General features: G+C 42.8%; 2 protein-coding genes across 2 annotated transcripts; both read left to right on the top strand.

Moving 5' to 3' along the window:
* Positions 1-945, top strand: LOC128371755 (putative olfactory receptor 52L2). Its single transcript, XM_053332134.1, has 2 exons — positions 1-354; positions 484-945. Exons 1-2 carry the CDS (start codon positions 1-3, stop codon positions 943-945), a joined length of 816 nt encoding a protein of 271 aa, XP_053188109.1.
* A 5,903-nt stretch (positions 946-6,848) lies between these two features.
* On the top strand, positions 6,849-11,203 carry LOC128371754 (putative olfactory receptor 52L2). Its single transcript, XM_053332133.1, has 3 exons — positions 6,849-7,202; positions 7,332-7,746; positions 11,016-11,203. Exons 1-3 carry the CDS (start codon positions 6,849-6,851, stop codon positions 11,201-11,203), a joined length of 957 nt encoding a protein of 318 aa, XP_053188108.1.
* Positions 11,204-12,577: the final 1,374 nt, after the last annotated feature.

The following is a 12,577-nucleotide window of genomic DNA, read 5'->3' as shown; positions in this document are numbered from 1 at the left end:
ATGGAAAACTATACATACAACAGCCTGACTCTTCAGCTCGAGGGGTTAAGGATCACCAAGACTAACAAGTACCCCGTCTTCATATTCCTGCTTTTGGCCTATGTATTCATCTTAATTACCAATGTGGGCATTGTGCTTCTGATTTGGACAGAGAGAAGCCTCCACCAGCCGATGTATTTGCTCTTCTGTAACCTGTCGGTTAATGATGTCATGGGGAGCTCTTTCATCGTTCCCCGGTTGCTTGCAGACATCCAAGTGCCTCCTTCTGAGCGCTTCATTCACTACTATGAATGTGTGATACAAGCGTTCTTCATACACATGTTTGGCACTAACGCACACACTGTGCTCATGATTATGGCCTTTGACAGGTATGTTGCCATCTGCAATCCACTGAGGTATACTACCATAATGACTGATAAAATGGTGATCAAGCTGACTGTTTCTGCCTGGGGAGTGGGCTTTGTGTTGGTTGGGATTCTGCTGGGTCTGACCATACGGCTAAACCGATGCAGGACTCGGATCATGAATCCTTACTGTGACAATCCCTCTCTGTTTAAACTCTCCTGTGAGAGTGTGTTCATCAATAACATCTATGGTCTTACTTTCACTGTAGTCCTGCTCTCATCCTCTATTGGCAGTATGATTCTTACTTATTCTAAAATCACAGCATCCTGTCTAACTAGTAAGAGCAAGTCTTTGAACAACAAAGCCCTGAAGACCTGCAGCACTCATCTGTGTTTGTATCTGCTCATGCTTCTCAGTGGGATGATCATCATCATTCTTCATCGCTTCCCTCAGTACGCAGAATACTGGAAGATTTCAGGCCTTCTCTTCCACATTGTTCCTGGTGGCCTTAACCCCATCATCTATGGGCTGCAGTCCCAAGAAATACACAAATGTTTGTCAAATATTTTACATCTTAGAAAAATAAAGCCATTATTGTAGTTCGTCATTATAAAATGTAATACTATGGAAAAAATTGGACATCCATTCTAATGCAAGACAAAAATACTGATTGAAAGAATTAAAGAATTTAAAGAGGGAAAGTTGGATATCTTTTCATTTTTGTGTGAGCTTTTGGAACTCTCTCCCATCGGACATTCACACTTCTGACTGTCTCCACCTTCAAATCCTGTCTGAAAATGCATTTATTGTTGTTTTAGTGGCATACTTTGTCTCACACTGACTATGTAATCCTTTCCATTCTTATTTGTCCTTCATCTTTGTAAAATGATACTAACTTCCACATCAATGTTTGCTGATTTATATTGTTTGATGTACTGTTGTTGTTTTATGTGTGTCTTGTAAATGCTTTGACATGCGCCTTTAAATAAAATGCATTATTATCATTATTATCATTATTATTATTGTTATTATTATCATTGTTGAAGTGATTAAATAGAAGTGTGTATCTGTGACCAGACATCTCAAACACTAATCAGACCTATATTGTCATTATACAAGCAAACAGGGAACAATGAAATGGCACCACTGAAATTCTTGAAAAGTATCAATTGTTTTTGATGATTTGATCATGTTTTCGGTCATAAAAACGAATTAAAAAGCAATATTTGTATAAATGATAATAATTATAATAGTGACGTTTAATTATTGATTGCACACGCTTTGCAGTTGTAGCTCAAAATTTCAAGTACTATAATATGATATAAATCATATCAAATAAATATACTACAAGATATAGTAGCTGTCTATCACCATATTTGAATGTGTAAAAATAATAATAATAATGCATTTTATTTAAAAGGCGACTTTCAAAGCACTCAAGGACAGCTTACAAGACACATATAACACAACAACTGTACATCAAACAATATAAATCAGGTAACATTTAGTGCAAAGATAATTAATGCAGCTTGTTTGCATTGACTTCTGGTCAGAGAGGACAGAAACAAGCACCCTGTGGATAGACTTGTTGTGACTGACCACATAATAAAGGTGGCCCAGGCCTTCCAATGCAGGAAGCAGACTACCAAGTAGATTACTAGAAAGTTGTGGTCTATGGTTTCCCTGATCATATTCACAGAGATCATGGAGCCAGCTTTGAGAGAGAAGTATTGTCTGAATTGTTAGAGCTGTCTGATGTAGCCAAGTCTCATAGCACTGCCTATCACCCAATGGATAATGGTGGCAAAGAGCAATTCAACTGAACCCTCAATGTTTGGAATTTATTCATCAGACTTATTTAATTGTTAAACAAATGTTGACTACATGTGTAAAGCACAAGATAGCCTCATGAAGAGATCAACATCAATGGACAGTGTTTTGGTGAGCGAGTTAAAGATCAAAGTATCAAATTCAGAAATCTGCAGAGGTCTGCTTTTAGTGAGTTGCGAGTTTCAGTGATTTCAGTGAGACTCCACTAAAGGAGTCCTTAAGTCATAGATTTCCAAATTAAATTCAACTTTGATATATTTTATATTTAGTTTGTTACCATTACCGTTATCGTCCTCTTCCTCTTATCCGGGGTTGGGTCGCGGGGGCAGCAGCCTAAGCAGGGAAGCCCAGACTTCCCTCTCTCCAGCCACTTCATCCAGCTCTTCCCGGGGGATCCCGAGGCGTTCCCAGGCCAGCCGAGAGACATAGTCTCTCCAGCATGTCCTGAGTCTCCTACCGGTGGGACATGCCCTGAACACCTCACCAGGGAGGCGTCTGGAAGGCATCCTAATTAGATGCCCGAGCTTCTCACCCTATCTGTAAGGGAGAGCCCAGCCACCCTATGGAGGAAGCTCATTTCGGCCGCCTGTACCCACGATCTTGTTCTTTCGTTCACTACCCAAAGCTCATGACCATAGGTGAGGGTAGGAACGAAGATCGACTGGTAAATCGAGAGCTTCGCCTTTCGTTCCAGCTCTCTCTTCACCACAACGGATCTGTGCAGAGTCCGCATTACTGCAGACGCCGCACCGATCTGCCTGTCGATCTCACGCTCCATCCTTCCCTCAATCGTGAACAAGACACCGAGGTACTCGAACTCCTCCACTTGGGGAAGGATCTCATTCCCGACCTGGAGAGTGCATTCCTTTTCCAGTTGAGGACCATGGACTCGGATTTGGAGGTGCTGATTCTCATCCCAGCCGCTTCACACTCGGCTGCGAATCGATCCAGTGAGAGTTGGAGGTCACGGTCTGATGAAGCCAACAGGACCACATCATCCGCAAAAAGCAGTGAGCTAGTCCTGAGGTCACCAAACCGGACCCCCTCCGCACCCTGGCTGCACCTAGAAATCCTGTCCATAAAGATTATGAACAGGATCGGTGACAAAGGGCGGCCCTGGTGGAGTCCAACCCTCACCAGAAACAAGTCCGACTTATTACCGGTCATACAGGAAATGGACAGCTCATATCAGGGGGTTAGGGTTAGGGTTAGGGTTGCCTTCGCCAAGTCCACAAAACACATGTGGACTGGTTGGGCAAACTCCCACGCACCCTCAAGGATCCTGCAGAGGGTGTAGAGCTGGTCCACAGCTCCACGGCCTGGACAAAAACCACACTGGTCCTCCTGAATCTGAGGATCGACTATCCGATGGACCCTCCTCTCCAGCACCCCCAAATAGAGCTTACCAGGGAGGCTGAGGAGTGTGATCCACTTATAGTTGGAACACACCCTCCGGTCCCCCTTCTTAAAAAGAGGGACCATCACCCCAGTCTGCCAATCCAGAGGCACTGCCCCCGATGTACACGCTATGCTGCAGAGTCGTGTCAACCATGACCCACAACATCCAGGGCCTTCAGGAACTCAGGGCGAATCTCGTCCAACCCCGGGGCCCTGCCACCGAGGAGCTTTTTGACTCAGCCCCAGAAACAGGAGAACCCGCACCCGAGGCCCCAGGCCCTGCTTCCTTACCAGAAGGCGTGTTGGTGGGATTGAGGAGGTCTTCGAAGTATTCCTTCCACCAATCCACAACGTCCCAAGTCGAGGTCAGCAGCGCACCGTCCCCACCATTCACAGTGTTGACGGCGCACTGCTTCCCCCTCCTGAGATGCCGGATGATGGTCCAGAATCTCTTCGAAGCCATCCGGAAGTCTTTTTCCATGGCCTTGCCGAACTCCTCCCATGTCCGGGTTTTTGCCTGAGCAACCGCCGCAGCTGCACTCCGCTTGGCCTGCCAGTACCTGCCTGCTGCCTCCGGAGTCCCACAGGCCAAAAAGGCCCTACAGGACTCCTTCAGCTTGACGGCATCCCTCACCGGCAGTGTCCAACAGCAGGTTCGGGGATTGCCGCCACGAAAGGCACCGACCACCTTGTGGCCACAGCTCCGGTCAGCCGCCTTAACAATGGAGGCACGGAACATGGCCCACTCGGACTCAATGTCCCCCACCTCCCCCGGTACATGGTTGAAGCTCTACCGGAGGGGGGAGTTGAAACGGTCTCTGATAGGAGACTCTGCCAGACGTTCCCAGCAGACCCTCACAATATATTTGGGTCTGCCAGGTCTGACCGGCATCCTGCCCCATCATCGTAGCCAACTCACCACCAGGTGGTGATCAGTTGACATCTCCGCCCCTCTCTTCACCCGAGTGTCCAAGACATGCGGCCGCAAGTCCGACGACACGACTACAAAGACAATCATAGAACTGCGGCCTAGGGTGTCCTGGTGCCAAGTGCACATATGGACACCCTTATGCTTGAACATGGTGTTCGTTATGGACAATCTGTGACAAGCACAGAAGTCTAATAACAGAACACAGCTCGGGTTCAGGTCAGGGAGGCCGTTCCTCCCAATCACACCCCTCCAAGTCTCACTGTCGCTGCCAATGTGAGCGTTGAAGTCCATGTTTGGACCATAGGCACAAACAACAGTCAGGATCCGTCCCCCCACCCGAAGGCGGAGGGAGGCTACCCTCTCATCTACCGGGGTAAACTCCAACATACATGCACCAAGCCAGGGGGCAATAAGTATTGCCACCCCTGCCCGGCGCCTCTCACCAGTGGAAACTCCAGAGTGGACGAGAGTCCAACCCCTCTCGAGAAGACTGGTTCCAGAGCCCTTGCTGTGCGTCGAGGTGAGGCCGACTATATCTAGCCGGAACTTCTCAACCTCGCCCACCAGCTCAGGCTCCTTCCCCACCAGAGAGGTGACGTTCCACGTCCCTAGAGCTAGCTTCTGCAGCCAAGGCTTGGACCGCCAAGGTCCCCGCCTTCGGCTGCCACCCAGCTCACAGCGCAACCGACCCCTTTGGCCCCTCCCACTGGTGGTGAGTCTGTGGGAGCGGGGTCCCATGTCCTCTCTTCGGGCTGTGCCCTGCCGGGCCCCATGGGGAAAGGCCCGGCCACCAGGCGCTCGCCCCCAAGCCCCACCCCCAGGCCTGGCTCCAGGCGGGGGCCCCGGGCAAGGGACACAGAAAACCATTTGTTGTGTTCGTCATTAGGGTCTTCTGAGCTACCCTTTGTCTGGCCCCTCCCCCCGGACCTGTTTGCCATGGGAGACCCTACAAGGGGCATAAAAAACCCCAACAACTGATTTCCTGGGGTCATTTGGACATGCAAACCCCTCCACCACGATAAGGTAGTAGCTCAGGGAGGGGTATTTAGCTTGTCATTGATAAACCATGGTTAAATAATCACTAGTCTTTAAAGAAACAATTATTAAATGGAGAGATCAACTCAATCTTAAATTACCAATATGTAGAAGTAAGATTGCCCATGAAATTCACCAAACTAATGTTAATATTTTATGTTGACTTTGCTCTCAGCTCTTGTGTTTTTGTATAATAATGTTGAAAATGATCAGACATGTTGGAGTTAACCATACTAAATAATATAACTGATGACATCTAGAATAAGTTTTTCATGTACCCCTATCTTTCATTAACCTAATTAAGATTACATAATGCTTTCCAACATAATGATGTAGGCTTCCTCTGTGGATATCATGCTCATAAAAGACACTTACATGGAAAAGATTGTGTAGAGTAGGCCTGAAGAAGAGCCGAAGACTGTAGCATTAGACAGAAAGGTTATTATTGACTTACTGATCTAACATCATTTTTTCCTTAGCTGATTTCTTCATGTGACTTTGTGACTTACAGAACTGTGTAATTGGAATAGAACTAGTTATAACAGGGCTTTGCTTTAAGGACAGAATTATGAGAGTCAATTTTCAGCCTTACACTTGCAAGGAAAATTTGACCATTGATTAAATGACCATATTATTTGATAGATTCTTATTCTTATTAGATTATGCATGTCTGAAATGTGTTTGGTAGCAAACTAGTTTAAATGAAAAGATAGGAAATGAAACAAATCAGCACTGCCTTTTTTGTTTTTGTGAACATTTTGGAATTCATACATGTATTGTAGAGTATGTGGTCAGTTTATCCTCTGGTTTGTATTGGTGGTCCACTAACTTCAGCTGGAACAGATACACTCCTAGTGTAGGTGGCAGTGATGGAGGGGTGAATAATGGGAGCAGTAATAGAGAAATAACAGTTCTGTAAACCTACAGAGATGCAAGTAATGTGTAAGTAAAATCAGAATAAGTTTCCTCTTCAGCATCACTTCTGTTGATGCAGCAATAATTTACCATTTTTGTAAGGATTCACTTTTACTTTCATATCCACTCATTCAATAGTGTTTTAGAATTAATGGCAACTGTTTCCATTGTGTTGTCAGAATCTCTAAGTGAGTTAAGGTTGGGTTGGTTGTGGATTTTGTTGTTGTTGTTGTTATATTTATTTTTCTGTTAGTTAATCTACTGATATTTAAAGGTGCAAAAAAAACTTCCTCTTTAGTTTAGAATTTTAGTTTGTAATAGTTTCAGTTTCACTGAGGTATGTATATCATTCATCATTTTTTCCTCCTCTCTATTTTGTTTTTGTTCAGCTCAGATGGAAAACTATACATACAACAGCCTGACTCTTCAGCTCGAGGGGTTAATTCTCACCAAGACTATCAAGTACCCCGTCTTCTTATTCCTGCTCTTCGCCTATGTATTCATGTTAATTACCAATTTGGGCATTGTGCTTTTGATATTGACAGAGAGAAGTCTCCACCAGCCGATGTATCTGCTCTTCTGTAACCTGCTGATTAATGGGGTCATGGGGAGCTCTTTCCTTGTTCCCCGAGCGCTTGCAGATATCCATGTGCCTCCTTCTGAGCGCTTCATTCACTACTATGAGTGTGTGGTGCAAGCGTTCATCCTACACATGTTTGGCACTAACGCACACACTGTGCTCATGATTATGGCCTTTGACAGATATGTTGCCATCTGCAATCCACTGAGGTATACTACCATAATGACTGATAAAATGGTGATCAAGCTGACTGTTTCTGCCTGGGGAGTGGCCTTTGTGTTGGTTGGGATTCTGCTGGGTCTGACCTTACGGCTGAACCGATGCAGGACTCGGATCATGAGTCCTTACTGTGACAATGCCTCTCTGTTTAAACTCTCCTGCGAGAGTGTGTTCATCAATAACATCTATGGTCTTACTTTCACTGTAGTCCTGCTCTCATCCTCTATTGGCAGTATAATTCTTACTTATTCTAAAATCACAGCAGCCTGTCTAACTAGTAAGAGCAAGACTTTGAACAGCAAAGCCCTGAAGACCTGCAGCACTCATCTGTGTTTGTATCTGATCATGCTTCTCAGTGGGATGATCATCATCATTCTTCATCGCTTCCCTCAGTACGCAGAATATGGGAAGATTTCAGGCCTTCTCTTTCATGTTCTTCCTGGTGGCCTTAACCCCATCATCTATGGGCTGCAGTCCCAAGAAATACACAAATGTTTGTCAAATATTTTACATCTTAGGAAAATAAAGCAATTATCGTAGTTTGTCATTATGAAATGTAATACTATGGAAAAACGTGGACATCCATTCTAATGTAAGATAAAAATACTGATTGAAAGAATTTAAAGAGGGAAGGTTGGATATCTTTTCATTTGTGTGTGAGCCTTTGGAACTCTCTCCCATCGGACATTCACACTTCTGACTGTCTCCACCTTCAAATTCTGTCTGAAAATGCATTTATTCTGAGTGGCATACTTGGTCTCACATTGACTATGTAATCCTTTCCATTCTTATTAATCCTTCATCTTTGTAAAATGATACTAACTTCCACATCAATGTTAGCTGATTCATATTGTGTGATGTACTGTTGTTGTTTTGTGTATCTTGTAAATATTTTTAAATGCGCCTTTAAATAAAATGCATTATTATCATTATTATTATTAGTAGTAGTAGTAGTAGTATTATTATCACTGCTGAAGTGATTAAATAGAAGTGTGTATCTGTGCCCAGACATCCTAAACACTAATCAGACCTATAATGTCATTGTACAAACAAACAGGGAACAATGAAATGGCACCACTGAAATTCTTGAAAAGTATCATTTGTTTTTCCTGTTTCATATTTTTTATTGATGTGTACATGACATATAACAAAGGCACTCACACATATCAGGACATATAGGTGTCAGCATTAGATGTGCCCGTATACATCAATGGATTTAGATATAAGTATTTAGACATAGTCTGTATAAAAAATGTACTTGGTTGCACAAACATAAGAATAGAAAAACAGATAAACAACAATAGTAAACTAAAAAAAAAAGAGAAGAGAAAAAAAAGGGAAAGGGGGGGGGGGGTGTTACATTGTCTCAAAAAAATCCATGAACGGTTGCCATTTATTGTAGAATTTGTTTAAGTTTCCCCTTCTTTAATATCTAATTTTCTCTACTTTCTAAAAGGACATAACCTCCTTAATCCACTGTTTGCTGGAAGGAGCTGTTGTGGATTTCCAGTTAAGAAGGAGGTGGCGTTTAGCAATCATGGAGGTAAAAGCTATCACTTCCTGTTCTTTAGTAGAATATTGGGTCTACTCTTCCGGAAGACCAAAAATGCAAATGTGTGGTGAAGTGTCAATAGTTTTTGAGAATACCTTTGACATGGTGTTGAAATACATTTGCCAGAAATTTTTCAGGGCTGGGCAGGAGAAAAGCATGTGTGTAAGGTTGCAGGGTGAGCCTCCACATCTGTCACAGACATCTATCGTATTTGGAAAAATCTGTGCCAACCTTGTCTTAGAATAATGACATCTAAATACAACTTTAAACTGTATCAGGGTCAAACGGGCATAAATAGATGTTTTGTGAATGATCTTCAGAGCAGATTCCCACCAATACTCATCAAAAACCAATCCTAGTTCACGCTCCCAAGCCTCTCTTGTGTTGGTGGTCAAATGGCCATCATATGACTGAATAGAACTATACATTTTTGAGATGAAAGACCTTTGTAGAGGATTGAATTGTAAAAGTTCACCCTATGGTTGCTTAGGTGGAAGGTGTGGGAAATTGGAGAATAAATATTTTGCGCAATTGCTCACATGGAAATATCTAAATAGGTGAGAGGGTGGGAGATTTAATTTATTCACCAGGTCTGTGAAAGAGCAAAAGACCTCTTCCTTATAGAAATCCTCAAAACAATTCAGTCCAGTTAAAGAACACAAAGCCCAGAACTATCTAAGAAACTTGCGCAAACATAAGCATGTCGACTGCCTATTAGAACAGTGGAAGTTATGGTGCCATCTATATCAAACACAATCAAAACATGTCCAAAACAATGATATAATATTCAAAACTATTTGCAAACAATGCTGTTAAAAGTCATTTCAGCACCACTGTTTTAGAGAGTAACATGACTGCAGTGGCACCTACACTCAAACCTGTGTTTCAATAACTTTGCAGTAACAAACCCAGGCCTACATGAGTGTTTTCACAAAAACTGCGGCTTCGCCTGGTGATGTAAATTTTCTAGGGGGTGCTATTGAACCATTTTGCCTTGTGAGGATATGGGTCCAAGAGACTTTTTAATGCGTCCTTACATGATACACATGTGTACCAAATTTCATTTGTCTACGTCAATCTGAGTCAACAGGCTCAATTTTTTAAATTTTCTAGGGGGCGCTATTGAGCCATTTTGTCTCGCCCATTTTCGTGATTCTTAAATTATCAAAGTTTTCACTGGGTTTTTCACTGATTGCAAATTTTGGTGAGTCTTGGGGCACATTTAGACTGTCAAAAATGCATTTACTTTATAGGAACGATAATAATAATTAAAGCTGCAAGCAGCTATGACTGGGCCCAAGCTCCCCCGCCCCACCACAAATGAGCGGGACTTGTAAAGCACAAGATCACTTCATGAAGAGATCAATATCAATGGACAGTGTTTTGGTGAGTGAGTTAAAGATCAAAGTATCAAATTCAGAAATCTACAGAGGTCTGCTTTTAGTGAGTTGTGAGTTTCAGTGAGTTCAGTGAGACTCCCCTAAAGGAGTCCTTAAGTCATAGATTTCCAAATTAAATTCAACTTTGTATATCCCCTCCCTGAGCTACTACCTTATCGTGGTGGAGGGGTTTGCGTGTCCCAATGACGCCAGGGGCTCAGTTGTCGGGGGCTTTATGCCCCTAGTAGGGTCTCTCATGGCAAACAGGTCCGGGGAGAGGGGCCAGACAAATGGTAGCTCACAAGACCCTTATGATGATCACAAGAAATGGTTTTCCGTGTCCCTCGCCCAGACGTGGGTTAGTGTGGTTTTTGTCCAGGCCATGGAACTGTGGACCAGCTCTACACCCTCTGCAGGATCCTTGAGGGTGCATGGGAGTTTGTCCAACCAGTCCACGTGTTTTGTGGACTTGGAGAAGGCATTCGACCATGTCCCTCGGGGAGTCCTGTGGGGGGTTCTCCAGGAGTATAGGGTATCGGACCCCTGATACAGGCCGTCCATTCCCTGTTTGATCAGTGTCAGAGCTTGGTCCGCATTGCCGGTAATAAGTCGGACTTGTTTCCAGTGAGGGTTGGACTCCGCCAGGGCTGCTTTGTCACCGATTCATAATCTTTATGGAAAGGATTTCTAGGCGCAGCCAGGGTGTGGAGGGTGCCCAGTTTGGTGACCTCAGGATTGGGTCACTACTTTTTGTGGATGATGTGGTCCTGTTGACTTCATCAGACCGTGACCTCCAACTCTCACTGGATCAATTCACCGCCGAATGTGAAGCAGCCAGGATGAGAATCAGCAACTCCAAATCCGAGTCCATGGTCCTCAACTGGAAAAGGGTTGAGAGCACTCTCCGGGTCGAGGAACGCCTCGGGATCCCCCGGGAAGAGCTAGACGAAGTGACTGGGGAGAGGGAAGTCTGGGCGTCCCTGCATAGGCTGCTGCCCCCGCGACCCGACCCTGGATGAGCGGATGAAGACAGTATGGTACTGTATATTTTATATTTAGTTTGGGTCATTGGTAAACCATAGTTAAATAATCACTAGTCTTTAAAGAAACAATTATTAAATGGAAAGATCAACTCAATCTTAAATTACCAAAATGTAGAAGTAGGATTGCCCATGAAATTCACCAAACTAATGTTAATATTTTATGTTGACTTTGCTCTCAGCTCTTGTGTTTTTGTATAATTGTAGTATATTCTAGGTAAGGCTGTACCCATAGTAAGAGATAATGTTGAAAATTATCAGACATGTTGGAGTTCACCATACTGAATAATATAACTGATGAATATAAGTTTAAAAAAAAGTTTAAATAAATGTTTTTCATGTACCCCTATCTTTCATTAGCCTAATTTAGATTACATAATGTTTTCCAATGTAATGATGTAGGCTTCCCTTGTGGATATCATGCTCATAAAAGACACTTACATAAAAAAGATTGTGTAGAGTAGGCCTGAAGAAGAGCCGAAGACTGTAGCATTAGACAGAAAGGTTATTATTGACTTACTGATCTAACATCATTTTTTCCTTAGCTGATTTCTTCATGTGACTTAGTGACTTACAGAACTGTGTAATTGGAATAGAACTAGTTATAACAGGGCTTTGCTTTAAGGACAGAATTATGAGAGTCAATTTTCAGCCTTACACTTGCAAGGAAAATTTGACCATTGATTAAATGACCATATTATTTGATAGATTCTTATTAGATTATGCATGTCTGAAATGTGTTTGGTAGCAAACTAGTTTAAATCAAAAGATAGGTTATGAAACAAATCAACACTGCCTTTTTTGTTTTTGTGAACGTTTTGCAATTCATACATGTACTGTAGAGTATGTGGTCAGTTTATCCTCTAGTGTGTATTGGTGGTCCACTAATTTTAGTGTAATTCCTAGTGTAGGTGGCAGTGATGGAGGGGTGAATAATGGGATCAGTGATAGAGAAATAACAGTTCTGTAAACCTTCAGAGATGCAAGTAATGTGTAAGTAAAATCAGAATGAGTTTCCTCTTCACCATCACTGTTGATGCAGCAATAATTTACCATTTTTGTAAGGACTCATTCTTTACTACTTTTACTTTCATGTCCACTCATTCACTAGTGTTTTATAGAATTAATGGCAACTGTTTCCATTGTGTTGTCAGAATTTCTAAGTGAGTTAAGGTTGGGTTGGTTGGGGATTTTGTTGTTGTTGTTGTTATATTTATTTTTCTGTTAGTTAATCTACTGAGATGCAAAACAACTACACACTATTCAAGATTATCAAGATTATCTTTTTAATTTAAGTTTGTAATAGTTTCAGTTTCACTGAGGTATGTATATCATTCATGATTTTTTCCTCCT

The sequence above is a fragment of the Scomber japonicus genome, chromosome 13, assembly GCF_027409825.1.
Source record: "Scomber japonicus isolate fScoJap1 chromosome 13, fScoJap1.pri, whole genome shotgun sequence".
Classification (NCBI taxonomy): domain Eukaryota; kingdom Metazoa; phylum Chordata; class Actinopteri; order Scombriformes; family Scombridae; genus Scomber; species Scomber japonicus.
Note: the sequence above shows the minus strand (reverse complement) of the source record. Positions and strands in the feature narration are given on the sequence as shown.

Bases quoted from the DNA above. Each gene is read 5' to 3' on its own strand.
- LOC128371755 (XM_053332134.1), top strand. From the start codon at position 1: ATGGAAAACTATACATACAACAGCCTGACTCTTCAGCTCGAGGGGTTA. The intron at 355-483 runs ATGGCCTTTGAC...GGGATTCTGCTG, and splicing joins CACACACTGTGCTCATGATT to GGTCTGACCATACGGCTAAA.
- LOC128371754 (XM_053332133.1), top strand. From the start codon at position 6,849: ATGGAAAACTATACATACAACAGCCTGACTCTTCAGCTCGAGGGGTTA. The intron at 7,203-7,331 runs ATGGCCTTTGAC...GGGATTCTGCTG, and splicing joins CACACACTGTGCTCATGATT to GGTCTGACCTTACGGCTGAA. The intron at 7,747-11,015 runs GTTTGTCAAATA...CCGAATGTGAAG, and splicing joins GTCCCAAGAAATACACAAAT to CAGCCAGGATGAGAATCAGC.